This window comes from Tenrec ecaudatus, chromosome 1 (genome assembly GCF_050624435.1).
Source record: "Tenrec ecaudatus isolate mTenEca1 chromosome 1, mTenEca1.hap1, whole genome shotgun sequence".
NCBI classification, from domain to species: Eukaryota; Metazoa; Chordata; class Mammalia; order Afrosoricida; family Tenrecidae; genus Tenrec; species Tenrec ecaudatus.
In genome coordinates this window covers 159,195,613-159,222,327 of record NC_134530.1, presented here as the reverse complement: position 1 = coordinate 159,222,327, position 26,715 = coordinate 159,195,613, and the positions used below count along the sequence as shown (strand labels likewise).

Sequence of the window (26,715 nt, the reverse complement as noted above, 5' to 3'; positions counted from 1 at the left end):
GGTGGGGACCGCCGCCGAGAACACCGTGTGCTCTCCCGGCGCCTGCTGGGGCGGCCCCGCCAGCCCTCCCCTTACGTAACCGGCCGTGCACGTTATCCACCCAGATGCCAGTCGGCCGGACTCTGGAGCGCGAAGCACAACTTCTCCGCCCGGGCCGACCGAAGAGGGTAGCCTTTCGATCTCCAAGATGTCACTTGTCCAGCTCCATGTCTTCATTTGTTCCCTGGAGAAGATGCGCCGTGATTCCAAGGAGGGAGGAACAGGAGTCCAAAGTTTAGGGATTCAGTGTACCCGGGAAGTTACCGTACTTCCTCTCGCAGTGTTGAACAACGTGACACTGGAGAGACCACAAGGGGGCGGTCGGTTCTAGTAAGACTTCTTTTTTATTAGCCGAACTGATTTATTTGATGCCTTAAATCAGGCCAACAAAATATATTCAACTGCATAAAAAGAATCACATTTTCATTCTACTGGAACATAACACAGCAGTGGTGAGAAATACTAAACTGTGGAATGGATCTCAGAATATAAGGCAAGAAAAAACCCATATAAGGAAAAAAAAAACATACAGAAAAATGTCAGGCTTCTAACTTAAAGGAGTCCAGTACTAAATGAGCCTCTTTAAATTCTTCAGCTTCTTCCAGGTCTTTTTCACTTTGTAATAGCTGCAGAAGATCGGCATATGCGGCTTCCAACCTGCGCTGGCAATCGGATCATCATCCCGGACTCTTGCTTTATAATGGCATAATTTTCACCATCTTCAGCCTTCATTTTTTCAATCGTTTCTTCTTGTTGTTTTGCCGCTTTTTCATATGTTACTTTTTCTTTGACCAGTCGCTTCACGATGCCGGTTTTGATCTTGATCTGCCTCACTCGGATCCGCCATGATCCATCCAGCGCTGCTGGAAGCTCTAGTAAAACTTTTTTTTTTTAAGCAAAACCAAAAAACTGCCCCTACTCCCATGACTAACTGCCAAGTGGTCTTGTGGGGCTGGGAAAGGGGTAGAGGAGGAGGATGTGAATATTTTAAATTTATCCTTAGTACTTATTAATGTGAAGAGCCCTGGTGGTGTAATGGTTATACATTAGGCTACTACCTGCAAGGCCACTGGTTCACAACCACTAGCCACCGCCAAGGGAGAGAGATGAGGCTTTCTACTCCTATAGAGTTACAGTTCTATCCTGCCCTATAGGGTCATTATGAGTCAGAATCACCTCGATGTCAGTGAGTTTTTTAAAAGTTATTAATGTACAGATTTTTGACAATGTGCTTACTTTACAAAAGAGGGCCAAAGGTGTTCTAAATAAATCTCACCCATCTGTAAAGCAAAAGGCCTGGAGCTTATATATAACAATGAAGCAATAGCAGAGTGAAGAAAAACAACCACAGACATCAGACTGGCTTCAGATTGTATGATGAATCAATCTGTAACTCCTGTCACTCCCTGCCTAGCTAGCCTTCCCCCCCCCCCAATTCTTGGTGCTGTCCAGTGGTACAGCTTTAGAAAAGACTCTCATGAAAGGGGATATCCAGATTATGAACTTATTCTTTATTTTATCTTCTCCAAATTTCCATCCCAAATGTTGTAGCAGACTTCTCTTTCCTAAAGAGCAAAGAGGGGGGAGGGTTGAGAGAGGCAAGGTCAGAGGGTCCAGGAAGCCCCACTTGTGCTCCATGCCCTACCACCCAATGCAGAGTCTCTAGATTTCACCTTCTAAGCTGGTGGTATCCTTGCAAAGATGTGGTGTCCCCTCCCCTTCTCACTCCTCTACATAAACCCCCACCCCAAGTTACTGAAAATCCCAACTTCAATTCCTTCCCTATACAGTTGTTTCCCCTCTTCGTTTTCCTCACACTCTTCCTTGCAGCAGAGAACCACCAACCTCTAAGCCTCTGAACTTTCGCTTCCAGACTTTGCCTTGTAGTAGGGCCCTGCCCACTTTGCTCTGCCACCAGCTATGCCTTAAGCCAGGGCCAGGCTGGAAACAGTGTTAGTTCCTCAAGGCAGACTGGAAATCTGATCCACTGATCTAAGAGGTCTTGAAGGTCTCCCAGCTGGGAGAAATTAGTGACTTTGTGTCTTTTTCTCAACATCTTCTAAACCAGTGGTTCTCAACCTTCCTAATGCCCTGACCCTTTAATACAGTTCCTCAAGTTGTGGTAATCCCCCCAACCATAAAATTATTTTTGTTGCTACTTCATAACTGTAATTTTGCTATTGTTATGAATTAGGCGACTCCTGTGAAAGGGTTGTTCGACCCCCAAAGGGGTTGAGACCCACAGGTTGAAACCGCTGTCTTAAACAGTGATCTTCATCCTTCTGTAAGGGTAGACAGTACAGTTTTCTATCTGTGATCGCTTGTAAGAGGGAAACACTGACTGGACACACTGGCCTGATAGACTGGCACAAATGAGGTCATAGTGGCGGCACTCTCACCTTCTAAATGAAATACATTCCCCACTGAATGAAGGCCCAGAACAAGATGAGGGGAACAGGACTCTGCAGGCTGGACACAGAATCATTCAGATCTTGACTGTGCTAAAATACAGAGATTGTCCCACAACAAGTTAGTGTCACCCTCCTGGTCCCCACCCCAGCCCATGCCAGAAAGGATAACCGCCTTCTGTGCACCCCACTCTGTTTCCTTGTTTTAGGGGCAGAGTCAGCCCGCCTCCCCCTCACTGAAGTCTTTTCCATCATGCCTTCCCAGCCACCCCTCATGATACAGGTGACCCTTATTCAATGATACCTACTCTGTCCATACGTGCATGTCACTGTGCAAGGTGCTATTGGAAACAAAAATCATGGAGTTGATGTGACCCATGTGCTGCTGCAGAGTAGAAGGGTTCTGTAAGATTTGGGTTTATTTTTACTAGAATCTTTCAAGAACCAGATCGCCAGGCCTTTCTTTCGAGGTGCTGCAGGATGGGTTTGAGCCATCCACCTGTGTTGGCAGCTGAAAGTGAACCATGTGCACTTTGCTAGGGGCTGTAGGAGAACTACGAGTCGCTATAGTAGAGCTAATGAAATGAGTAAGACACGTTCCTTGTCCTCCAGGAATTTGCAGTCTAAAAGAAGACTTCTTGAGACTTTAAACGATTTTCACCTGTTGGTGATTTTCAACATTCTATCTTACTAGCTCCTCCATCTGCATTCAAGGCCCTGTTCCCTTTCCTGTTGTTTCTCTTCTTTCATGGACAGACCTCTCAAATTGGTATTAGCCTCTCTTTCCACACAATCTACTCTTTCTTTAACTGCACAGAGATGTAGGTTTTGTTCCAACCACTCAATTCAAATGGCTTTCTTTGGGGCTGTACTATTACAATCTAATAATATAAAGTTAGAGGTCTGCCTCTGTCTCTAATGAATCCTCTTATTTTCTTGGTTGATTACTCTGCCTCCTCCTAATTACAAGCACAATCATTGGCTTTCTGGTTTTCTGTGTATCCTGGCTCTACTGAGCTCACCTACTTTCATAACTTTGACTTTGCCCTTAGAACTCTTGCCCTGACCTGATTCAGCAACCTTTAGAACATATTCACAGGGCTGTCACCGTAAATTCAGCTTGGCTAATACCAATTGAATAGCCTCCCTTCTAAACTCTGGCCTCTCACCATCCCATTTTGTTGAATCATTTCCCAAATATCTAAGCTAAAAAACCTATGCTATTTTAACTCTCTCCTCATTTATGCATATGAAATGATCGCTGAGACAGGCATTGTCTTCAAAATATCCCTTACTCATCTCCTTTGCCTTAACAAGTTGTTTCTGGGATCACGCAAATCTCATCCATCTCACTCCACTCCACTCCTTCCTGCAGACAGCCAGCCAGATAACCAGTTGTCCTAAAATACTGCTGCACTGTGTCATCATCATACTGAAGAACTTCCTTGGCTCCCAGTTTTTATGAGATAGAGTCTAAACTTCAGTCTGATATGGTTTGGTTCTGACTTCTTTGATGTGAAATCACCAAGCAAATGTTGTTTTTAGTTGCCATGGCTCACAGTGAGCCCATCTGAGCAGAAGCAAACTACTCCAAGGTTAGGGCCTTCCAGCAGCAGGTGACCAGGACTGTCTTCTGCAGTGCCTCCAGGTGAATTTGAACCCACCACCTCTTGGGTAGTAGTTGAGCACTTACCCATTTGGCCACCCAGGAACTCCTAGGTCAATATGAGGAATTCTGTAGATTTTATTATTTACATTTTTTCAATGCTTCCTTCAATATGCCTTCATACCCCATCCACTAGACATACCAGGCTTCTTCTACCCACTAGCCTTCTATTAGGCTCTCTCACTGTTACAATAATCATTCTTCCTCCTGATGGCTTTAATTCTTTCATAGCTTTCTACCAGTTAAAAACTTACCTATTCTTCGATGTGTATCATAATCACAAACTGCCTCACAAAAGCCTACCAGACAACTGTAGCCTATATTGATCTCTTTCTGTCCACTGCCTAAAATACTTGTTTATGTCATATACTCTCAAAGTTATATGTAATTTAGCATTGTTACATACCTATTCATTTTGTTATATGTTTCATGCATGTAGACTTGAGTTTTAGAAATTCCTTGAGGACAATAATAGCATCATAGATGTATTTTTCATGATCACTAATCTCCTCAGCAGTCTTAGGCATACATTGCATACCCAGCCAATACTGTCAAACTGAAATGTAACTGCATCACATTTCCTGGTGTTCTGTAGACAGGGTTAGTGCTAAATCTCTGTGAAACACGATGGCCAAGCTGAGGTGAACACCTGCATTGCAGTACTTGTTATTTGGTTTCCCCATCCACTGACGCCTGGTTTTCCAGCCCACCCTCAGCTCCACATTAGCAAGCCTGGATCTATCTAGGGTAAGAGATGTCTCCATCAGTATCCCTTACCCCTCCACCCCCAATTCACTCACTGGTTTCATTGTGGTTGGTTTCATTGTCGCTGGCTTCCTTGCTGGTGGCTTCATTGTCAGTGGCTTCATTGCTGGTGGCTTCATTGTCGCTGGCTTCGTTGCTGGTGGCTTCATTGTCGGTGGCTTCATTGCTGGTGGCTTCATTGTTGGTGGCTTCATTGTCGGTGGCTTCATTGTCGGTGGCTGCATTGTGGCAGGTTTGTGGTGGCCTGTGTGTTCTGTCTGAAGATGAGTGGTCGTTTCGCCTGCTTGTGTTCTTTCCTTATTCAAACGGTTCTGCCCTCAGTGAGATTGGAAAACAGTGTTAGCATCCCCTCTATCACCCTGGTCAATACTCAGTCCGAAGTTTCCCTAAAGACTCAAGACTTCTCCATGTGTTATGCTTGCATAGATCATGTCCTCATCCTGTTCTCCACATCCAGTCAGGATTGGGCCTCCTCTCCCTGTCTTAGCTTCCTTCTCCTCAGTGGTGCTCACCAAGTCTTTCTTGGGTGTACTACCTGGTTTTACTTCTTCAAATGTAGTTCTAGTCATGCTAAATCGGTATACTTAAACATTGCCCGGGGTTTGTTGTTGTTTTTACTGTGTTAAATATAAATTAAGAATGAATGGCTATTTTGCCAGGTGTAAATTTCTTAAATCAATTAAAATGGCCATTTGTACCAGGTATAAACCTTGATAGAACAAGAGAAAAATTTCAAAATGTGCTAACTATAAAAACTAAAACTTGATAATTAAAATTTTTTCTGATTAAGCAGCTCTTCTTGATATGATTGAACAATTGACTTGTATGATATGTGGGCTATGTCCCAATAAAATGGTTAAAAAAATGCTTCTGACTCACCATGCCAGCCTCCATCAATGCTCCTCAGACAAGTCTAACTATAAAGCCAATGAGACAAATACTTCTGCTTTGTAAGACATCCCCTGCTTTAATTAAAAGCATGTGTAAAAGCCAATCAAAAGACCAGAATAGACATCTATACACCCCAGGGAACGCAATGCCACGTGAGGACCACCTAGAAGCACTGAACGTGGTGAAGGAACCAGGAGCACCGTGATTCTAGCCTGCTGAGACCCTGGTTTGGACTTTCAGCCTCAGAAACTGTGAGAAAATAAATATCTGTTCTTTAAATCTACACACTTGTAGTATTTGTGTGACAGCATGAGGTAACTAAGAAAACACTAGTAAACTCGATGGATAAGATTGAGAAATGATTGAACAAATCAGTCAATTCCAATTATAACTTCCCTAGTGGACTCCCCCTATATATTCCCTAAGGGAGCATTTTGTCTCTGGATGATGCTCCCTCTTTAAAAATAGTTTCAATAAAAAGAAAATCGTTTCTCGCCTCAATAAATAGTATTATTTTATTTGACACATTCATCAAGTTCTGTTGACCACTGTTTTCTAGCTTGACCATCTGCACACAGACGCTCAGACAGACGAGGGTCACTCACCAGCTTGTCCTCTTCCTCAAATATGGAGTAATCAATGGTGAAGTTCACAGGAAAGTCGTCTGGAAAGCAGAAGTCAATCAGCAGTAAAAGAGGAGACAGCAATGAGTGAAGGAAGACCTCACTTCACTCAGAAAACTTAAACTTGTTCAAGTTGTAAAACGCATTACTCATACACTGCCATCCATGTGGTTCTTACCTAGGGTTCCTGAGGCTATAGATCTTTACGGGCACAGATAGCCTCAACTTTTTCCTGCTGAGAAGCTAGTGGGTTTGGACCACCAACCTGTGGCTGGCAGTTCAATGCTTACCTGACAGCACTACTTAGAACTCATATGATTAAAATCTAACCAACTTTAAAGTCAAAGCTGTTTTTGAGTATCTGTTTATACCTTTTATCTGGTATCTAACATAATTTAGAAACTTGAAATTTTTCAAATTGTTGCAACCAGTTTCCAAAAAGTTGAAATTTGAACACTGACTTGGAAAATAGCATCATGAGTCTTGATAACCTAGACTCATGGCCAAAGATCGCTCTGACCCAGTTGCTTCATTCGAAAAGCAAAGGACAACAGTTCAGAGCCAGGTGTTACAGAAGGCTCCTTTCATCCGGTGAAGGATCAGACCTTTACACGTACTCACCGTAATTGGGGGTGACAGTATAATAATAGATCACCTGATAATACTCATCCTCTTCCAGCATCGCTCCATCCTCATACTCTTGTCCTACGGGGACAAGAGCTAGTGGTCAAAGGGCTTCTGGAACTTGTTAGCACTAGAAGGAACCCGGACTATCGGTTTCCTTTGCTTCCCCTCTGAGGGCCATGTTCTCCCTCTGCCTCTGTACCTCTGAGCCCTCGCAGGCTCCTACATTCCAGCTTCATTTTTGTGAGGAGGCCTGGTACTCTCTGTCCTTCAATCCAGGAGCTCCCAGATCAGAACATGGGCCCCTTTACATATTATAAACCTACAGCTGGAGCTCAGCCTTAACAAGGGGACTAGGAATCACAACGAGACCAGAAATGACAAACTCCACATTGCTGAGCCAGTATGCGCCAGACCTTATTGTCTGCATATGTGAGACATCTTGTTTTATCAGTGTCTCACAAATAGAGCATGTAGGCATAAGGCTTTGGGAGGTATGGCGTGTAGTTCTAGCTTTACTGTGAACTTGCAAAACACCGTGAACAAGCCAGTTAACCCGATTTCTTCAAATGAGTCAGCTGCGCTGGATGCTCCATCTCCAGTCCCAGAACTGAAACTATGTGGCATTGGAATGAGTGACTCCAGAACTCTAGGCCTCCTGCTAAATACTTCCCTAAACTCTTGCAGTGTTCCCCTTCCAGCTCCAAGCTAATGACACGCGAACCCGGAGGAAAAGGAAACGACAGTGCACCTGGCCGAGGGAGGAACAAAGAAGGGAAGGAGACAGCTCCTCTCGGGACTTTGCGCTGAAGACAGTCGGTCCTCCACTGCCCTCATCGCCACCCCCTTTCTATGTTTTTACAACGACAGATAATACAAGGTTTCCCCTCCAATTCTCTGGGAAAGGAGATCTGCTGGCTTCCTCCAGTAGTTTCTGGCTACCCAGCCTCAAAGAATGCACCTCTTTCCTTCGCTCTCAACTTGAGTCCCCTTCACTTCTTTAACTCCGTGGTGTGGGAGAGCGGGGGAGCTCAACCTTGTTAGGAACACACTGGGGCTCCGTCTCTCCTCAGCCTTTTCTCTACCAGACTGCTTTTTCATTTTTTTGCGTGGCTCTACCTTTCAGAGTTGCCCTCTCTCCCCTCCTCCCCACTGAACACAGGGGTCCAGCAGAGATGAGAGAGCATTGCCCCCTTTCCCCAGAGGGCTGCAGCCATCGCCCCTCTCACCAGTAGGGTAGAAGATCTGGCGGTAAAGTTCAGGGAGACGGTGGACTTACCCAGGACCAGTGGCACGGCAAGGATGGCTACAAAGAGGACATCCATTCTCAAACTCTGTGCTACCGCTATGAACTTAAAAGAAGGAAATCACAGTTTTTCCCACCAAACTTACTCCGCCCCCCATCAAAGCACGGCGGGAGCTACGGCAACGCTTCTCTCAGGGGACAGAACTCTCCGCCCACTTGCCGGCTGACTTGAGCTGTCACTACCGGTCCCTAGTGAGAACTGCCAATAAGTGGGGTTTATGTTCATGGAGCTTTCCCAACCCCTGGATGATAGCCAGCCAGGACTCCCACAACCACTGCAAACCGCTCTCCCAAGGAGTTTGCCTCTTTTCTCCTCCTATGCCTCCCTCCTGGTCCTCACAGACATTCACTCTTCCTCTTCCAGTCTTAAGGGAGCCCTGGTGGTGCTGCGGGCTAAACTTTGGATTGCTAACTGCACGGCCAACCCACCAGCGGCTCCGTGAGGGAAGAGGGGGCTATCTGTCCCCCTAAAGATTTACAATCAACTCAATGACAGTGGCTGGTTGGTTGGTTTTCCCTCCCTAATCCTCAATGAAGGAGCCCTGGGCTATGATCCAAAAGGTCCAGCAGTTCAAAACCACTGCCCACTGAGTAGGAGCAAGGCAGGGCTTTCTACTCCTGTAAAGAGTTACTGTCTCAGGTACTCACAGGGGCAGTTCTACCTGCTCTGATAGGGTCGCTATGAGGCGGCATCCACTTGGCAGCAGGGCCTTTGGGTTTTAGTTTGGTTGTGTAGGGGTTAAGCATTGGGCTGCTAACCACAAAACCAGCTGTTGGAAATCACCAGCCAGCTCCGAGGGAGAGAGACAAGGCTTTCTCTTCCTGTAAATCAGCGGTTCTCAACCTTCCTCATGCCGAGACCCTTTCATACAGTTCTTCATGTGGTGAGGACCCCCAAGCATAAAATTATTTTTGTTACTACTTCATCACTGTAATGTTGCTATTTTATGAATCATCATGTAAATATCTGATATGCAGGATGTATTCTCATTGTGACAAAGTGAACACAAAACAGTGATGAATCACAAAACAATATATAATTATATATTATGAAATATTTATTTTTAATGACAAGTAAATGAAATTTTGTCTCGAAGGATGGTGTAGCATGGGTAACAGTCTTGACACCAGGTACTCATATGTGAGCATATCTGCATGTGGGCAGACCGCCTGGAGATGGATAGAGAAGTGATGTCTCCGTTCGGAAATATGTGTTCTCCGACGGTCTTAGGCAACCCTTTTGAAACGGTTGTTTGAGACACCCCCAAAGGGGTTGCGACCCACAGGTCGAGAACCACTGCTGTAAAGAGTGGCAGTCTCCAAAACCCACAAGGACAGTTGGACCCTGTCCTATAGGGTGGTTGGGGGTCAGAAATGAAGCGATGGCAGTGAGACGGGGTTTTGGTTATTAGTAATTTATCAGCAGCACCCAGCGTTGCCCTTCTCTCTCAGGCTCAATCTTTCATCATAGTTGAAATCTTTGGAGGCAGGGGTGAGTGTTTTTCTAGACCAAAAGAGCATTCTGTCTCTGGCTGCAAGAATGGAAGCACCTGCTGTATAGCTTTTGATAAAAAAAAAAATCTCAGTATCATAGCCAGTTATTTTCTCTCTGTTAAGCACCAACCTCATCTCACCTCTTTGTCAACTTCCTGGTGGGGTGGGGGAGGGTGTTAGGAAGGAAGCCCTAGTCTCATTCCCTGCTGCAGGCAGGTGCACGCTCGCGCTCTCGCGTTCAGTCACGTGCTCTGTTCATTCCAGCCTTCTTGGTGGAGCTCACCTTACTCTCCCCTCTGCTTTTCTGCGTCCCATTCAGTTCAACAACGTTTACTGATGGACGAGGAAACCTCTTTGGGCTACTCAGGATTCACAAGCAATGAGGACAAGAAAATAATTGTTGTTTTTGTTTTTTTTAATTTTAAACATTTTATTAGGGGCTCATACAACTCTTATCACAACCCACACATATACATACATCAATTGTATAAAGCACATCCATACATTCTTTGCCCTAATCACTCTCAAAGCATTTGCTCTCCACTTAAGCCCTCTGCATCAGGTCCTCTGTTTTCGTTTTCTTAAATGGGGCGTTAATAAGTATTTCTAGGATCGTTTTGAGTTGGCATCCACTTGATGGCAGTGAGTTTGTCTTATTCTTTTTTGGTGTCTACCCAGAATCTAGTACAAACCAGACACTACGCAAGTTTTCCCCGTTAGCCACAAACAAGACTTCTTTCTTTCTTTCTTGGGTCAGAAGCCGAGGTGGCAATTGCATAAAGGAGAGATGAGTTGGCCCCTCCTTATCTCTTTGACCAACTCAGCCTGATAATCCCAGCAAAAGGACATTTGGTGTCCTGAGCACTGGCCAGGATGCTGCCTTCTCTATTGGAGAAGTATTTCCATGGTAGCTTTCAGTGTACATCTATACAATGTATCTGTTCATACAGTCCCTTTCTAAAACTTCCTAGGTGGGGAGGGGGAAAACTTGAAAATCAACACCGGAAAATATGTAGATGTGTACATATGTATTAAGTCACAAATAACTTCCCTCCCAGCCTCTCTCTTTGAAAATTTAAAATTCAGATGTGTCTGACAGCAAAAGCCTTCAAACCCCTCTCTCCCCGCCCTCACCCCTTGGTAAAGAGGTGAAAAGGGTGGAGAACAGGAGGAAGCTTGGCTTGCTTGGGACCCTTTCTATAGTTTTTCGGTAGTTTTCTTTCTTAACAACAGTATTTCGAATTCTCCCACTTTCCCATCCTCAGACTCCTTTGCCGAAATACCATCTCTTAAGAACTCACCCAAATGGGGTTATCATGCCCTCCTCTCCTTTCACTTGAATATGGGGCCTCTCTTCCCAACCCCCCTCCCCCGCCCTCCACCCTAGTCGGAGGAAAGACCTCACTGAGGTCCATTTTCGGAAAATAAATAGAGGAAGCATGACAATAGAAATGTAACGTCCTGGGGATGAGTCCTTTCCCAGTAACTTCGTGTTCTCTGAGCGCTTTAACTCCAGAATCTCTCTCTCAACATCTTAGGACAGCCCGACAGCTCTTGGTTCTCTCGGATGAAGGCATCTTTAGCGGTATACTTTATCCCTCGTTTCCTAGACTAAGCCGGTCCAAGGAGTTCCTACTTTTAAGTCTGCGCTCCATTCCTTCGGCAGCTGTAGCCCATTTCCTCTCATTCAAGTAAGAACAATGCTCGTCCCTATCTCCCCGCACTCTCTATCCTGTGCGGACTTTGTATTTGTCCCTTAGATTCAAACAGGATCTTCCTCTGTGCTGCCCTTCAAGAAGCTTTAGGCTTGCTACCACCCTTTCCCACAAAGTCGTTAGAGGAAGCCGAGGAGGAGCCAAACCCAGGAATCCGTGCCCTGGCCCAGCCCGGTCGCGGCCCAACCCCTTTCTGGGTGGCGACCGCTCCCTGGACTGAGGTCGGGCACTCCGACAGGCGGGGCACTACAACTCCCAGCAGGCTGTGCGGCCCGCCCCGCCCCCGCCGCTGCTCCATTGGTCTCCAAAGGGGATAGATGGGAGGTGGCCATGCGCTGCGGCCCAGGGTTTGTCCTCAGCTCGGCTTCCGTAGAGGAAGTCGCGCGGGTCTCCTTGTGGGGTTTCGGTACCCCCTCCCCCTTTCCCGGGGTCTGGGGGTGACATTGCACCGCGCCCCTCGCGGGGTCGCGTCGCCACCCTGCACGGACTCCCAGCTGGAGCTCCGTTGCCATTCGCCTGCCGGGGCCAGGTCTCCAGCCCGCCGTCAGCTGCCCAACCATGGGGGCCGCAGTGTTTTTCGGATGCACTTTCGTCGCGTTCGGCCCGGCCTTTGCGCTGTTCCTGATTACAGTGGCTGGGGACCCACTTCGCGTCATCATCCTGGTCGCGGGGTGAGTGGGGCTCGGGGAGCCGTGGGAGGACACCGAAGAGAGATCCGGAAGGGGCTGGGAACTGAGGCGAGCCCGGGAGCTTGGGTTGGCGGAGAGAGACAAGTGGAGGTGAAAGTTGGAAAGGGTTGGATCGGAGGTGTGGATGGTGTGCCCTTTCCCGTAGTTGGTTTCCGATTTCCAGGAACGGCAAGGATTCTTCTGTTTTCCTCTCGGCTACTCAGAGAAGGCCTGAGGCTAAGGGGTCTGAACTGACCTCTGCTGACTGAGTCATATGACCCAAGGAGGATCCAGGAATGGATACCTCGACCGGTCTTGTTGGGCGCACACCCACCCTCATTTCGCTGAAGTCTTTAACCAATTTTTCATCCCTTCCTCTGTGTCTAGATCCCTACAGACAGATGTGCCCTTACCCCATCTGGCCCCGTCTCCCTGCCCATCCGGAAGTCTAACTTCCACTTTTCATGCTTCAGCCGTGGCTGACTCCCCTCCCTGATTTCTCTGGGGGCCCCTCCGATGCCCTGTCTGATTGCCCTCCTCTTTCCTCAGGGCATTTTTCTGGCTGGTCTCTCTGCTCTTGGCCTCTGTGGTCTGGTTCATCTTGGTCCATGTGACTGACCGGTCAGATGCCCGGCTCCAGTATGGCCTCCTGATCTTTGGTGCTGCAGTCTCTGTACTTCTACAGGAGGTGTTCCGTTTTGCTTACTACAAGCTGCTTAAGTAAGAAGATGGGGTGATCTGGCAGGGAGAGGGGCAGAGGACTGCATCATGGGACGAGCCCTGGGTGGTGGCTTGGAGGAGGAGGCCCTAAGGGAGGGCGACAGCAGAGAAAGGAGCACTTCAGCCCTCCCTCATATTTCCCGCACCCCAGGAAGGCAGATGAGGGCTTAGCATCGCTGAGTGAGGACGGAAGATCACCCATCTCCATCCGCCAGATGGCCTATGGTGAGCCCAGGGAGAAGGACTGCAGGTGGGAGCTGGACACCATTCTCCCCTTGGGAAGTCTCTAGACATCCGCATGGACTTGTTTTCCTTCACACTTGGCCTTCCAGGGGAGATGGCTGGAAGGAGAGCATGCAGGGGAGACTTGTGACAAGGGATGGGGGAGGGGGCTGCTGGAAGTCTCGCTGTAATGATCTGTGACATTGATGAGAACCTTCCTCTCCCCAGTGTCTGGGCTCTCCTTCGGGATCATCAGTGGTGTCTTCTCTGTTATCAATATTTTGGCTGATGCACTTGGGCCAGGTGTGGTTGGGATCCATGGAGACTCACCCTATTACTTCCTGACCTCAGGTGAGACCCACTTCCTTGCCTTGCTTTCATATCCTAACCCTCCCTGGCTCTGATCTGACTTATTGTCCCTTCCTGGGAGGCTTCTTTGGCCCAGAGTCTCTGGAGGCTGGGAGAAAATTGGAATATCTCCTCCCCTTCTCCTTCCCTGCAGCCTTCCTGACAGCAGCCATCATCCTGCTGCATACCTTTTGGGGAGTTGTCTTCTTCGATGCCTGTGAGAAGAGACGGTACTGGGCTTTGGGCCTGGTGGTGGGGAGTCACCTACTGACATCAGGACTGGTGAGTTGGGGGAATTGGTGAGTTGGGCCCGAGTTAGGAAGAAACACATTTAATGGTGAATGAGATGGGGGAAATATGCCCTCTCCTTAACCTTTTAAAACTTACCTGGCAAACAGGTAGGAAGGTATGTAAGTCGTTAAGGGATCTTTCATCTCAAAATCAGTTGTATAACCTGCTTTGGGGATTCTTTGGGACCGGTTGGTGTTGAATGAGTGGGTCCAGTAATGCAGATGATCGGGGTGGGGTGGGGGGCAGGAGCAGGACTGGCAGAAACCTCTGCGGAAGCTGAACATCAGAAGTGTGTTCTGGAGAGAAGGACTAGGGGTTTTGAGTGAGGTCCTTGGGTAGGATTGGGTCAGAGGCACAAAGAGCTCCTGGGAAAGAGGTGTAGGGAGGAGAGGGAGGATTAACTCTTCTCACTCTCTTGCAGACATTCCTGAACCCGTGGTACGAGGCCAGTCTGCTGCCCATCTATGCGGTCACTGTCTCCATGGGACTCTGGGCCTTCATCACAGCCGGAGGGTCCCTCCAAAGTATCCAGCGCAGCCTCTCGTGTAAGGACTGACTACCTGGACTGATCGCCTGCCAGATCACCCACCTGCCTGCCCACTGCCCATGACTGAGCCCTGCCCCAGCCCGTGTCCATTGTCCACAATTCTGTCTCCTCGTCGGTCTGCCCCACCACCTTCAGGGTTTTGTTTTGTCCACTGGTGACCTTTAGTCTCTAGGTTTTACCAGGAGCAGGCTGGGTTTAGCCAGTCAGTGACTGGTGGGTTTGAATCTGCACTTATCCCCACTACTTGGGGACCCCTTTATTGTCCAGGATTCCCCAGGTGTCAGTGCTGTGCTCTCACCCTGCCCAAGACTCATCCCCCTTCCCCTCTGCAGGCCGACGGCAGGAGGACAGTCGGGTGATGGTGTATTCTGCCCTGCGCATCCCACCCGAGGACTGAGGGAACCTGGGGGGGACCCCTGGGCCTGCGGTGCCCTCTTGATCTCCTCGCCCCGTATTCCTCCATCTCCAGTTCTGGACAGTGCAGATTGCCAAGAAAGGGGATGTAGCGTAACCATTAAGATGAAACTGATAGAGGCTCTGAGTTTCCCAGTGTCCTTTCCCAAGACTGGACATCTTGAGCTTTTCCTCAGGTCTGAGGGGAACCATTTTTGGTGTGATAAAGACCCCAAACTGCCTTCTTTAATTTGGGGGGCAGGGGGGAAGGGAGGCCTATTGAAACTCTCCTCACCTCCTTGGGCTGTTTTCCTTCCTCAGAGTGCTCCTCTGGCTGGACTCATGTCCATCCCCTTTTCCCAGGCCCCGGGGGGTGGGGGGAAGGCGGGGAGTGCATGTTTGGGGTTGAGAACTGGTATTACTGGAACTAATGGTTTTCACCTCCTTGACCACCAGCGCCCCTCCTTTCCCCAAGGTGAAGTGGAGGGTGCTGGGTGAGCTGGCCCACTCCAGACCTGCCATGTTACCGCAGGGGTTGCTGCCATGACATCACAGGGAAGGAGGGCAAATTTTTTCTAGTTTTTAATTGGGGTGGGTGAGGGGCGGAGGGAGGTTTTCTATAAACTGTATCATTTTTCTGCTGAGGGTGGCACGTGCCATCTTTTAATCGAAGTGATTGTGATTTTGACTAATAAAAAAGACTTTATAATTGCGGGGGGGATTTGACTTTTAAGTCAGCGTGGAGGAGATAATTGAGATTTCTGCCCTCTCTGTCTTATCCAGCCTCCTTTATAAGCTGACCAGCTCTGACCACTCTAGGCTTGGCCCCCTTCTGGGGCAGAGATCTGGGCTGCTAATAGAACACAGTAGACTTGGGACTGTTTTCCTCCAAGGGGATTTCCCCCTTCCAGAACTGGAAGGGAGGAGTGACTCACTCGTGGTTTGTTTGTCATCCTCTCTCCTCCCTGACAACACTCCCCCGCACCCACCCCCCTTGCCCTTTGCCCATCCCTACCATCCCAGAGATTAAGGAACTCTCCTGCCAGACGTAGGGTCTGTCACTTTTATTTCCAAATATACTGCCAAAAAACCAAACAAACAACCCTAATTACAGAAAACCGCCACCTAAGAGGAGAGGCCTTGCAGTCTCAGTGGGGAGAGAAGACTGGCAGGTGACGGAGCCCCTACAACTGAGCAGTGTGCCGGACGACATCAGTGGCTCCCCTCCTGCATGTTTTGAGAGGTTGGAGGGCTACTCTTCCTCACTGACGGGGGCTGGGGCCGTGCCTCTTGGCAGGAGTTGTCCCGAGCAAGGAGGGCCTTCTGCCTACTACCGCTACAGTATTTAAGGTCAATGCCCTGCTCCGTATTGTAGAAGCTCCCTGATAGGCAAGACAGGAAGACATCCTAGCTGTCCGAGGGGGTCTATGCCTCAGTGGTGGCACGTGCAGAAGTGAAGACCACACTCTTCTGGTTTCCCAGCCTCTTCTTCCTGAAAGGGGGAATGGTTCATGGAAATGCCTAGAGTCCTAGGGAAGCAGATAAGAGCTGCCGTAGGAGGATGCTGTTCAGTGGGGAAAAAAGGATGGGGTAAATGGGAAGTAGGACCTCACCGAATCTTCCTAGCGATGAAATAAACAGCCAGCAAAAGGCAGAGACAGCCAACCAAGATTCCCACACCTAGACCCAGCTTTTCACCTGGGAGGGAAAGATGGAAGGTGTCAGCAGATCCTTAACAGCCTTTCTCCCACATGATGAACTTACACCCCACCCCTCCGCCCCCTAGCAGGGTAGGGCTGCCTTACCTGTAGTATATTCGGTGGTGCTCTCTGGGAGGGAAGTAAACCCGTGTCAGTGAGACTGCAGATCCCACCCTAGCTGGGCGCAGCACACCACATCTGTGTGGAGAAAACCACTGGGCACCAGGGCGTGCACTTGTCCTGGAGACAACTTCCCCTCTTAGCCCTGTTTCCTTCCCAAGCCAGACTCACTGCCATTGAGTCCTGCCGACTTACCGTGACCCTAGACTATCCTCCCCGGGAGTAGAAAGCCCAGTCTTTCTTCTATGGAGCAGCTAGTGGTTTCAAACTGCTGACCTTGCAGATTGTAGTCCAGTGCGTCACCACTGTGCCACCCGGGCTCCTCCTTCCCAAACCAAGCTGTCCTGAGTCAGTGCTGACTCATAGACTCCCTGTAGGGTTCTGAGACTGTTCATAGGAGTAGAAAGCCCAGTCTGTCTCCTTCAGAGCATTGAACTGCTGACCATGTAGACTATAGCCCAAAAGGTAACCACTATACTCCCCAAGGACGTGTTTCATGCCCTTCCCCGCCCCCCTCTGCCAGTTTCTACCCCGTTTCTCCTCTTTCTGAGACCTCCACAGTCACCTTGACTGAAAGAAGCCAAGACCATCCGCTGGTGGAGCGGCTGGGGCGCTCTGTAGTTCTGCACCAGCAGCCGTGAGGGCTCCTCAGAGAACAATGTTTCTTGAAGCGTGTCCAGCTACGGAGCAGAACCGAACCATGGGATTAAGGGGAGTGGGAAAGGATGTTAGGTGACGTACGTACAGCTAGAGTTCTGCTGCATCACCTCTCCACCACTCACCTGGTCCCTGGAAATCTGGACCCTTTGATTGAAGACTGTCCAGAGCACACTCTGGTAGCAAGGGGGAGTGGTAAGCGAGCCATTGTACCGGAAGAACTGCCCCATCTGTGGGGGAAGCAGCTCGCTCAGGTTGAAAGGAGGCACTACCGTCTTCTGATCTGGAGAGAACAGGGCAGGCCTCATTCTCTGAGGGGGCCCTCGCTAGCCTAGCCTGGATCCCAGAAGCAAACCTCCCTGGATTCCAGCCTGCCTCATCCCAGGCCTCTGAGGCCAGTTTTTGGACTTGTCCTAAAGTTGAATCTTGTTTCCCTCTACTGTCGGTCCTGGGAGCTTACCTTTGTGCCTGATTTCATGCAAATGACTCAGAATGTGTTCATAAGCTGAATTCTTGGTCTCTCCCACCTGGAAGTGGAGGAAAGGCAGAGCGTTTGGATGTAGGGTCTGTGTTTGGAGGAAGGCACCGTGTCGAGAGTAAATGGACAGGCTTGACAGGCTAACACAGGGATGCCGAGGGTGTGGGGAGGCCTAGGGTAGGATTTGGGGCCACTGACCTCGATCAAGATGCCCAGGACAGCCAGGCCAAGCGGTTTGTCAGCAGCCTCACTTAAGGTAGGATAGGTATCGGAATCATAATGTACAATGTGGAGCTGAGTGAGGGCAGAGGGCAACGAGTCACTGAATGTTTCCCAGTCCTCGACCTTAACCTCGCCCACCCCCAGCACCCTCTGTCTCAACAAAGCTTGGTCTTCTCTCCCCACTATGACTTATCTCAGTGTCCAGATTCTTCTCTTGCCTCATACTGACCAGCCCTGTCACCCTGTCCCAGTCCAAGCTCTTTGGACCCTGGTACCTCCGCAGCCGTAGCTTTACTGTTGATCTGATGCTCTGACCCCCCTGGCGATCCTTTCTGACCCCAGTGCAAGTGGAGTTGGGCAGTCACATATCTTCGGGGAAATCCTTCCAGGTACAGGCTCGGAGGTAGAGAGAGCTGCACTGTGAGGAAACGAGAGCATCCTAGGGTGGGTGGAGGACCTAGGGTGGGTGACCGTCACGTCTGATAGGCCAATGCTAGCACCCTGCTCCTCTCCCCGGTAGGCATCGAGTCAATGCTGAGATACTAGCTCACCCATAATGCTTGCTTATAGACGTCATTTATAGACTTTGAATTTCCACCTTGGCTTTAGGAGCTGATCCCCATTTCTCATATCCCCAAATTCATGGATGAAACCTGAGAACTCAGAAGTTAGACCTCTGCTTTCACCTAAGATTGAAAGTGGGTCCTACACCTGGGAGCTTTTACCTGTGTGGCCATTGTTGTGCAGATCCAGAGGTTCAGTACCAGGTTGCTCATATCCACGAGGCTGCAGAGCCGGCAGCTTGGGGTCAAATATCACATCATCCGTCCGGATGTCGATGGGGGACTGGGCATTGCCTCCACACTCGGGGTAGGAGGCTGGCCAGTCGTCCTGACCATGTGGGCCTGGTGGGGGTTACCAAGGACATTTGTCCTGTTCTCCAGCCACCTTGGCCACACACCCCATCCCAAATTATATATCTCTGTGGAGGTAGAAATGTACTTCCCTCCTCCCCCTACCAGGTCCAGACCCCAAATGTGCAAGGCTAGTGAGGTAGGAGTCGTTCCCCAAACCCCCCAGGTCCGTGCTGTGGGCTGTAGGTCCCCTCCTTTACTCAGAGGGAGCGATGGTTCCCCAACTCTGGGGGTGAGTGGGGGAAGGGTAGCTCTCACTTACCTGTAGTTTAATGATAAGAGAGCTGAATGAGGAGAGGAGGGGATGGGTAGAAAGCCTCCAGAGAAGGGGTGGGGAAACAGGTCAAATAACATGATCCTTGAGAGAAGGGTCTCCTGGGGTCCCCTCCCAGTGACCATGGGATTCAGATAGCCTGGCTTTCCTTCCATTATTCACTTCCTGCTCTTACACTGGGTCTCACCTTGGCTATGGAGTTGGATCAGTCATTGATCAAAGGTTCAAAGGACAAAGGAACTGAGCTCCACCTCCCGCAGGGTCACCAACACCCTGCCAGCCACTCTTTATCCCTGACCTCAAAGCTCGTCAATTCAGTGTGCAGCTTTGGGGTGTAATTGACTAGGGCAGAGAGTGCCAGGAGGGGATCTGCAAACTCAGCTCAGGGTTCCTTCCCGCCCCAACCCCGTGCAGTTTCCTTCCTAGTCTGGCTCCCTCCTTCCCGCATAGATCTACTAGGGATCTAATCGGCTCTTCTGGCAAATCAGGAAGTGGGGTGTTTGATGGTTAGAACAAGGTCTAGGAACCTTACATGCAAAAAACCTGTGGGGAGATGGGGAAATAAAGGATTTAGGGTGAGAAGCTAAAGACTTACATCATCATCTCCCCACCCAAGACGATGCAAGTCTTCCTGCATCTACACAGATAAGAAGGTGCCAGAAGCCCTATGGCACAGGTAAAGGCTGCTAACCAAAAAGTCTGAAGGAAGAGGAGAATCGGCTTCCAGAAGAAATTTACAGTCTTGAAAACTCTGAGGGCAGTTCACTTCTGTCCTATGGGGTTGCTATAATTTGATGGTTGTGGGAGGAGGTCCCATTGTGAAAGGGGCAGCAGGAGGAAGGACCCTGGAGTTCCAATCTCACCCTCATAGGTCCAGTGTTGACCTGCAATACAGAGTAGTTTGGATTACAAACAGCGCAGCCGGTAGGCAGAGCCCTGACCTCCATGGCCCCTCCCTCGGCCACTCCATGCCGCTCCACTTCCCTCTGGGATCCCTCACCTCCCCCCACTCCAGAACTGCCCAGGGAAGCCAGTGAAACCAGACACCTCAGTGGGAAGGTCCATCTGGGGCCTTTTAAACATGGCCAGCCAAGCTGTGCTAGTGCTTGCTAACTAGAGGAGGAACGAACAGAGAGCGAGCCCAGAACCTAAAATTAACTCAGGTCCAAGTGTCTCCAACCTGTGCCAAGCCAATCCAACCCATCAGAAGGTTAGTGAGGGGGCGGCGGGTTTGGAGGAAAGGGACAAGGATAGGGGAAAAGACGTTCAGAGGTGGAGCGGGTACCCATGCGAATCTAGCGGAATTATTCATTTGCTTGAAGCATTATATGAACAAAGACAATGAGCTGTAAATGAACACTTCATCTTTTTCCCCAGCAGCCCTAGCGGCAACTCCCTATCACTGAAGCAGGCTTCCTAGAGTCCAGAGTGTGAGGGAAGGGTGGGAGTCGCGGCAAGGTCTATCCTAGGTTGAGGGTGGTGGGTGGGTACAGGCTGGCAGGGACATGATGAAAGTGAAGCATTGTGCGTGGAAGAGAGAGCTGCCAGCTGGGTCACATGCCAGGCTCTGGAGCAGTCCTGTCCCTGGAGACTTGGGGGTCTGCTGTCATTCAGCCCCACCCAGGGCCAAAGCGCTTCAAAGGGGACAATGGGAGGGCTTCTTGTAGGTTTTCTCCGAAGTATTCACATTGCTTCAAAATGGGCTAATAATCCCCATTCCATCCTCTCCCTCCTAGTCTCTGAAATTACACCCACTCCTCCCCTCAGATGTCCTGGGGCTCTCCCCTGGTGGAGTCTGCTGGTCCATCCCTCCTCAGTTATGACTATTCTGAAAAACAGCCCACGGGAAGGCAGGTGGCCTCTCATTGCCCCCTCCCCCCAATGTGTGGTATGCCCTGAAAACCCAAATGCCCTGGTTTTACAAAAGCTGACCACTTCCCCCTTCCCCTCCCACCAGAGTCCCAACAGACTGACTCCACATCTCTTCCTCTCTTCCTATTTCTCAGTTCACCCACACACACCGTCCTTTCCTCTCTAGATCCCCCCCCCCCCCCCGCCAAGTTCTTCTCTAGATCACCACCCCCCCCCCACCCCACCCCACCCCCCCCGCCAAGTTCTTCCAATAAATTGAATTGCACTCCTATATGTGCTGGGCCCTGCATTAGACACAGGAACACAAAAAGTCAACTGTAGGAATTCCCTGGGGACTTCTGAATTGCAATGGCCTGTTTGCCCAAGAGTCCCCTTCCCCTCTCCCCTGGGTGCTTCAGGAAGCCCTTGGTAGGGGTCCCAGCAAATATTGACTATTAGTGCTACCACTTCAGGGTGAAAGAACTGGGAAATTACTTGCTCCGTCAAATCTAGGGGGAATGTTTGGGATGAGGTTTTCAATAGGGGATAAATTAGGCTGGAGTTAGGCGGGATATGTAGGGTTAGGTTAGAATAAGATTCGAACCCTCTCTGCTTCCCCTGCCCCCTCCCCCACCAGGCCCTCTAACCTTTCCCTCCACACCTTGGATTTCGCTGGGAGGAGGTCAGACGTGAAGGCCACAAAGGCGGCCTGACTCGGGCACTAGGGAAAAGAGTTGCCGAATACAACCTACAAAACAGATCCCCACACTTGTTTGCCAACTAGTCCCGGCGCGAGTGAGTTCTCGCTCATCCTCAATAAAAGCAAGGCGGAACAAAGAGAAAACCAGAGTCGTGGTCTCCTCCCCCCCCTCCTTTCTCCCAACCTTGGCCTGAGATTATTCCGGCCCTAGGCCCCCTTTCAAGCCGCCTGCCCGAATCAGAATCAGACACACACAGGGCGACATGTGGACATCAGCACAGACACCAGTGGCACTTACCGCCGTCTGCAGCCTGGGTCCAAATCACCTCGAGCAGGACGGCCACCAACAGCATGCTCTCCCCAGAAGGGCCAAAGTGGCCTGGGAGTTGGGGGACTAGAGGGTTAGGGCAGGCAGAGAGGCTTCCAGGAGAGCGCAAGAAAGGAGTTGCCGGTGTGGAATGAATTTCTCTCTCTGGGTGTCTCTCCAGGCTTCCCAGGCGGTTTGGGGTTCCGTGGGCTTCAGGGTCCCCAGGGAAAAAAGAAAAAAACTTTGCTGCCTCTCCCTCTGCTCTCTCTTTATCTCCCTCTGCAGTCCCTACTCCACTTGCTGGCCAGCGACTTCACAATTGCCTCCCGCTTTTAAGGTGGATCTGGAAGGGTGTACGTGGGGAGGGGGGGCTGCCCGGGCCGCGTCGAGCAGCTCCTTAAATAGCCCATTAGGTATGCAGGATGGCCCAGCCTGGGGCCGCGGGAGCGGCGGGTTCCTCGTGAGCGCTGGCCGGGGCTCTGGAGCCCAGCTGCAGCGAGCGCGTCCGCCCCTCGCAGTGCGCGCTGACGACCCAGCTCAACGGGTAGCCCCTGAAGCCCGGGGGTGGGCTCTGGGGGACTCAGGGGGCCCCCTGCAACCCCCTCGCAAGAGCAGCGGGCTTTTATACCCCCTGGTCCGGCTTCTCGGGGGAGCAGCCCCCTAGGTGGTATGGGCCGGAGGTGGAGGGTCAGCTCCTAATCCCTGGTAGAATTTGAACTGCTTGAGACTTGGTAAATAAATGACAAGCTGGGGCGGTGGGGGGGGCGGGGAGGACCTAGGGGGCGGGCGGGGGTGAAGGGTCGAAGACTGAAACCTGGGTGGTGTGAAAATAAGGCATGGAAGTGAGGGGAGGCGAACTTTGCCGGCCGCCTGTCACCACCTCCTTCCCACGGCGAGGCCCGGCTCGCTCCACGTGCCTGCGTGGCCTGGAAGGGGGGCGGCTTGTTTGCTGAATAAAGCCCGTTTGTGTGCCCAGCGGGGGAGGGGCCTCCGCGGCACCATGGAGAGACAGCGGCTCCAAATGCGCGTCCGGACACCTCCCTCCCGGGGGACCCAGATCTAGGACGGCTTTTGTCACCGGCGAGGACACTGACCCGTAGCGTGGAGGCCAGGGCAGGGGCGGCAGCTAGCACGTCTTAGAAAGGACCGCCAGCACATCCCCCAAAAAGGCGGACTGCAGAGAAAGGCGGCGAGGCAGAGGGAAGCAGGCGAGTACACACGAAGTGGGGGTGAGAGAAGGGTCTAGGGGGTCCTTCTCCTAACAAAGGGCTGGGGCCAAATCAGCAGGACCGAGTGAAACCTGCCCTCGAGGCTCCGTGGCTCAGGAATGTGCGCCAGTGCTTGTTACCTCCCCCCCCCCACTGGAAATCCCGATCGGAATGTGCATCCTAAATCCCTCCTTACAGAGTGCAAAGCCCACAGATAATTTCAAGCTAGACCCCGGAATCTTTCCACCTCTTTCTCCTACACACCCTTCACCGGAGTCATCATCCAAGGTGGACCCCACTGAGCGCCTTCTGCGCTCCTCCTCCAGTCACGGAGCAGTCCAGGCCCCATCAAAGGGAGCAGGGTCTCAATAGGAGGGCAGGCCCAGCGCCAAGTGGGCGGAATAATGCAGAGCGGGGTCACCAGCCCGCACCGGCCGGAACCCGCCTTGCCTCTCTGTCCCCTGTAACTCATCTGCCACGTTGTAGATGCAGTTTCCTTTTTTAAAAATTCCCCATTCCCCTCCAAATTATTATTTTGCCTTCAAGTAAGTTTTATGAGAAAAAAAAGAGTAAGGTTTATATTTGGAACACCCCCACCCCATCCCGCAACCCATCTACCCATCTAAGAAGAATTTTAAAAGTTAATAGAATCGTCCGAAATACAGAAGAATGGAAGCAAGGCAGCGATCAGAGACGTCTTAGGCAGGATAGCCTAGCAGAGGCCTGGACCAGATGACCTGTCTGTCCTTTGCCAGTGCTGGTTTGGAGATTTCAGCTTCCCCCGGCAGGTAGGGTGTCTTGCGGGCGCCACCTCCTGGCTCCTCTAGGAATTTAAAATTTAATTAAAAAATTTTTTTTGGTTTTTCCATTATGAGCCCTGGTGGTGTAGTGGTTCCGAGTTGCTGCGTTCTAAATGGTCGGCAGTTAGAAAGCACCAGCAGCGCGGCAGGAGAAAGACTGGGGTTTCTACAGCTGTAAACAGTTCCAATCCCAGAAACCCACCTGTGAGTTAAGAGCCGCTAGGAGTCAGCACTGACTCCATGGCAGGGAGTTTGGTCTTTGTTTATTCCTCCTGGGAAGTTGGTGGGCTTTGGGATTGTGCACACACAATTGATCGTTGTTTCACAAAGATGTCTTAGTCCCGTATCAGCACTCCCCCTGCCCCTCCCCTCCTTCTTGAGGGAACAACCCCTGGAGGACATTCCTCCCCATCCCCACCAAATGGACAAAGCCCTGGTTTCTGGGCCGAGTTGCCCAGAAAAGGGCAAAGGGCAAGGAGGTGAGCATCTTCCTTTGGCCCCTAACTTTATTATGATCATCTGAATTTATTGTAGTTATTCCTACTGCTGCTTCCCCACCATACTAATTTGGAGTAGGTGACAAGAGGATCCTAAATGTTAAAAACAAAACAGAAAACTTCTCATTGCTGCTCATACTCCTGAAACCTTTCTTTGAATTCCAGCTTCTCCTCTAGCTCACTGATGAACCTGGATTTGGCAGAAGTACTAATAGAATGCACTTTGCTGCCTTCTGGCGCCATCTGCTGTCTATTCTGGGAATCCATCAGGGACATTGTGGTTTGTCCTGGTGGTGTCATTGGTTACTCCTTGGGTTGCTAACTACCAGCTTGCTCTGGCGGGCAATAATGAGTCTACCTAAAGATTCACAACCTGAAAAAAATTTTCCAGCCTCAGAAACCCTGTTCTGTGTGGGAATCACTCAGTGACAGTGAGGTTAAGAGGGTTTAACCTTGATTTTCTCAATTATAAACTTTGTTAGACAGGGTTCTCTTGAGAAACAAAACCAGGACACTTAGGGTTTTTTATATATTTGTATAGATAGACAGATAGGCTATATATGAAATAAACAGTCTATAGAGCAGTACAAATGGCTCAGTGCAACTCACTTCCATGAGACAGCTAACACACTGGCAGTCCCTCAAGTCTTGAGGGCGGCCGGGTGCAAGTCAATGAAGCAGGCAGCTGAGTTTTCTGTATAGCAATTCTGGCAATCTGTCCACAGGCAGCAAACAGCAAGGCAGGTCAGCAACAGTCAGTCAGATGACAGGGTCCGACAGTCCCCAGCTCAAGCGATGTGTACTCCAGTAGCGTGGTGAAGCAGGTCTTGAAGGAACCTCAAACTACAGCGACACAGCCCACGGGTTAGGTGTCCCACAGGTAGTGCAGCTCACAAGTTGGTAAGTTGAGAGAACCAGCTAAGGCAGCTGCACACTGGTCGATCATCAAAGAGCAAGAGACAAGAAAGGTGAAGCTCGCGAGCCATTTATCTCTCCGCCCTTCAATTAATCCCACATGTGTTCATTGGCCAGGTTGGCACAATATACCTATCTATAACATAAACCAAACTCACTGCCATTGAGTTGATTCCTATTCATAGCAACTCATAGAAATCCCAAATACCAAATTTTCAAGACTGTAAGGTGGCTCTGTTTACACATTGGGCTGCTAACCACAAGGTCAGAAGTTCGAAACCACCAACTGCTTAGTGGGTGAAGTAAGGCTTTCTACTCTTGTAAAGAGCTACAGGTTTGGAAACCCACAAGGGCCAATTCTACCCTGTCCCAAATGGTGGCTCTAACTCAGAATCGGTGGCAGTGAGTCAGCAGACCCTGGTTCTGTTTCCTGTTTAGGGAGAGAACCTCATCTTCCCCGAGTGGTTGCTGGATTTGAATCGCCTACTGAGGCTGACCCTAGGAGGCCACCAGGGCTCTGTAAAACGCTGCAGCGAAAACTACTAGGTTCTCTAAATTTGAGCGGCCAATGAGGAAGTGAGGCAGCTCAAAGGGAAACCAAAGGGTCGCCCAGACGCTTTCAGATGGCAGCCAGCTGCTGAGCACCGAGGATCAGAATTAGGCAGAGTTTGATTTCTTGGAAGAGCAGCAACCTCTGGCCATGAAGCGATGTAACTCACTGCCATCGCGTCCATGACAGCTCGTGTCGACTCCATAGGCTAGAGAACTGTCCCTGTGGGTTTCTGAGACTGTGACTGTTTACAGGAGTAGAGAGCCTTAGCTTTTCCCATGGGGAAGCTGGTGGCTTGGGAACTGCCAACCTTGCGGTTTGCAGTCCAATACCTAGCCATTACACCACCAGAGCGCCTTATGAAGTAATTTTATCACATGTTTATTTTTTAATCATTTTATTGGGGGCTCATACAACTCTTATCACAAATCCATACATACATCTATGTGTCAAGCACATTTGTAAGTTTGTTGCCATCATCATTTTCAAAACATTTTCAACTTGAGACATTGGTATCAGCTAATATTTTCCCCTCCCTCCCCCTTGATAGTTTATAATTTTTTCATGTCTTACACTGACTGATGTCTGCCTTCACCCACTTTTCTGTTTTCCATCCATCATGGAAGGAGTTATATGTAGATCATTGTGATCAGTTCCCTCTCCTTCTCCCCCACCCCACCTTCCCTTTCCTCTCCTGGATGGCCACTCTCATTATTGATCCTGAGGGATTTATCTGTCTTGGATTCCCTGTGTTTCCAGCTCTTATCTCTACCAGTGTACATCCTCTGGTCTAGCCAGATTT

The 26,715-nt window shown here is 50.0% G+C and overlaps 3 protein-coding genes and 1 pseudogene across 3 annotated transcripts; 1 reads left to right on the top strand and 3 right to left on the bottom strand.

Moving 5' to 3' along the window:
* Positions 1-385: 385 nt before the first annotated feature.
* LOC142437420 (tubulin-specific chaperone A pseudogene) lies at positions 386-927 on the bottom strand (annotated as a pseudogene).
* On the bottom strand, positions 926-8,466 carry C1H1orf54 (chromosome 1 C1orf54 homolog). The gene is made up of 6 exons (XM_075561139.1): positions 8,296-8,466; positions 7,014-7,097; positions 6,375-6,433; positions 4,914-5,189; positions 2,439-2,540; positions 926-1,604 (listed from the first exon to the last, which is right to left on the bottom strand). Exons 1-5 carry the CDS (start codon positions 8,339-8,341, stop codon positions 2,442-2,444), a joined length of 564 nt encoding a protein of 187 aa, XP_075417254.1. The 5' UTR covers positions 8,342-8,466; the 3' UTR covers positions 926-1,604; positions 2,439-2,441.
* Positions 8,467-11,871: 3,405 nt separating this feature from the next.
* On the top strand, positions 11,872-15,433 carry APH1A (aph-1A gamma-secretase subunit). Its single transcript, XM_075561127.1, has 7 exons — positions 11,872-12,202; positions 12,749-12,919; positions 13,071-13,144; positions 13,370-13,492; positions 13,644-13,771; positions 14,202-14,325; positions 14,660-15,433. Exons 1-7 carry the CDS (start codon positions 12,090-12,092, stop codon positions 14,722-14,724), a joined length of 798 nt encoding a protein of 265 aa, XP_075417242.1. The 5' UTR covers positions 11,872-12,089; the 3' UTR covers positions 14,725-15,433.
* Positions 15,434-16,145: 712 nt separating this feature from the next.
* Positions 16,146-21,989, bottom strand: CA14 (carbonic anhydrase 14). Its single transcript, XM_075561112.1, has 11 exons — positions 21,935-21,989; positions 19,949-19,969; positions 18,623-18,802; positions 18,173-18,315; positions 17,874-17,969; positions 17,658-17,724; positions 17,323-17,480; positions 17,106-17,220; positions 16,526-16,549; positions 16,334-16,418; positions 16,146-16,212 (listed from the first exon to the last, which is right to left on the bottom strand). The coding sequence occupies exons 1-11, from the start codon at positions 21,987-21,989 to the stop codon at positions 16,146-16,148; spliced, it is 1,011 nt and encodes a 336-aa protein (XP_075417227.1).
* Positions 21,990-26,715: the final 4,726 nt, after the last annotated feature.

What these genes read in the sequence shown, in the direction of transcription:
- C1H1orf54 (XM_075561139.1), bottom strand. Translation starts at nt 8,341, where the DNA reads ATGGATGTCCTCTTTGTAGCCATCCTTGCCGTGCCACTGGTCCTGG. An exon ending in TGCCGTGCCACTGGTCCTGG is followed by an intron (nt 7,098 to 8,295) that starts GTAAGTCCACCG and finishes TTGTCCCCGTAG; the next exon opens with GACAAGAGTATGAGGATGGA. An exon ending in TACTGTCACCCCCAATTACG is followed by an intron (nt 6,434 to 7,013) that starts GTGAGTACGTGT and finishes TCTGCTTTCCAG; the next exon opens with ACGACTTTCCTGTGAACTTC.
- APH1A (XM_075561127.1), top strand. Translation starts at nt 12,090, where the DNA reads ATGGGGGCCGCAGTGTTTTTCGGATGCACTTTCGTCGCGTTCGGCCCG. An exon ending in CTATTACTTCCTGACCTCAG is followed by an intron (nt 13,493 to 13,643) that starts GTGAGACCCACT and finishes CCTTCCCTGCAG; the next exon opens with CCTTCCTGACAGCAGCCATC. An exon ending in TATCCAGCGCAGCCTCTCGT is followed by an intron (nt 14,326 to 14,659) that starts GTAAGGACTGAC and finishes TCCCCTCTGCAG; the next exon opens with GCCGACGGCAGGAGGACAGT.
- CA14 (XM_075561112.1), bottom strand. Translation starts at nt 21,989, where the DNA reads ATGCTGTTGGTGGCCGTCCTGCTCGAGGTGATTTGGACCCAGGCTGCA. An exon ending in TCAACACTGGACCTATGAGG is followed by an intron (nt 18,803 to 19,948) that starts GTGAGATTGGAA and finishes AACCCCCACCAG; the next exon opens with GCCCACATGGTCAGGACGAC. An exon ending in GCATGAAATCAGGCACAAAG is followed by an intron (nt 17,481 to 17,657) that starts GTAAGCTCCCAG and finishes TGTTCTCTCCAG; the next exon opens with ATCAGAAGACGGTAGTGCCT.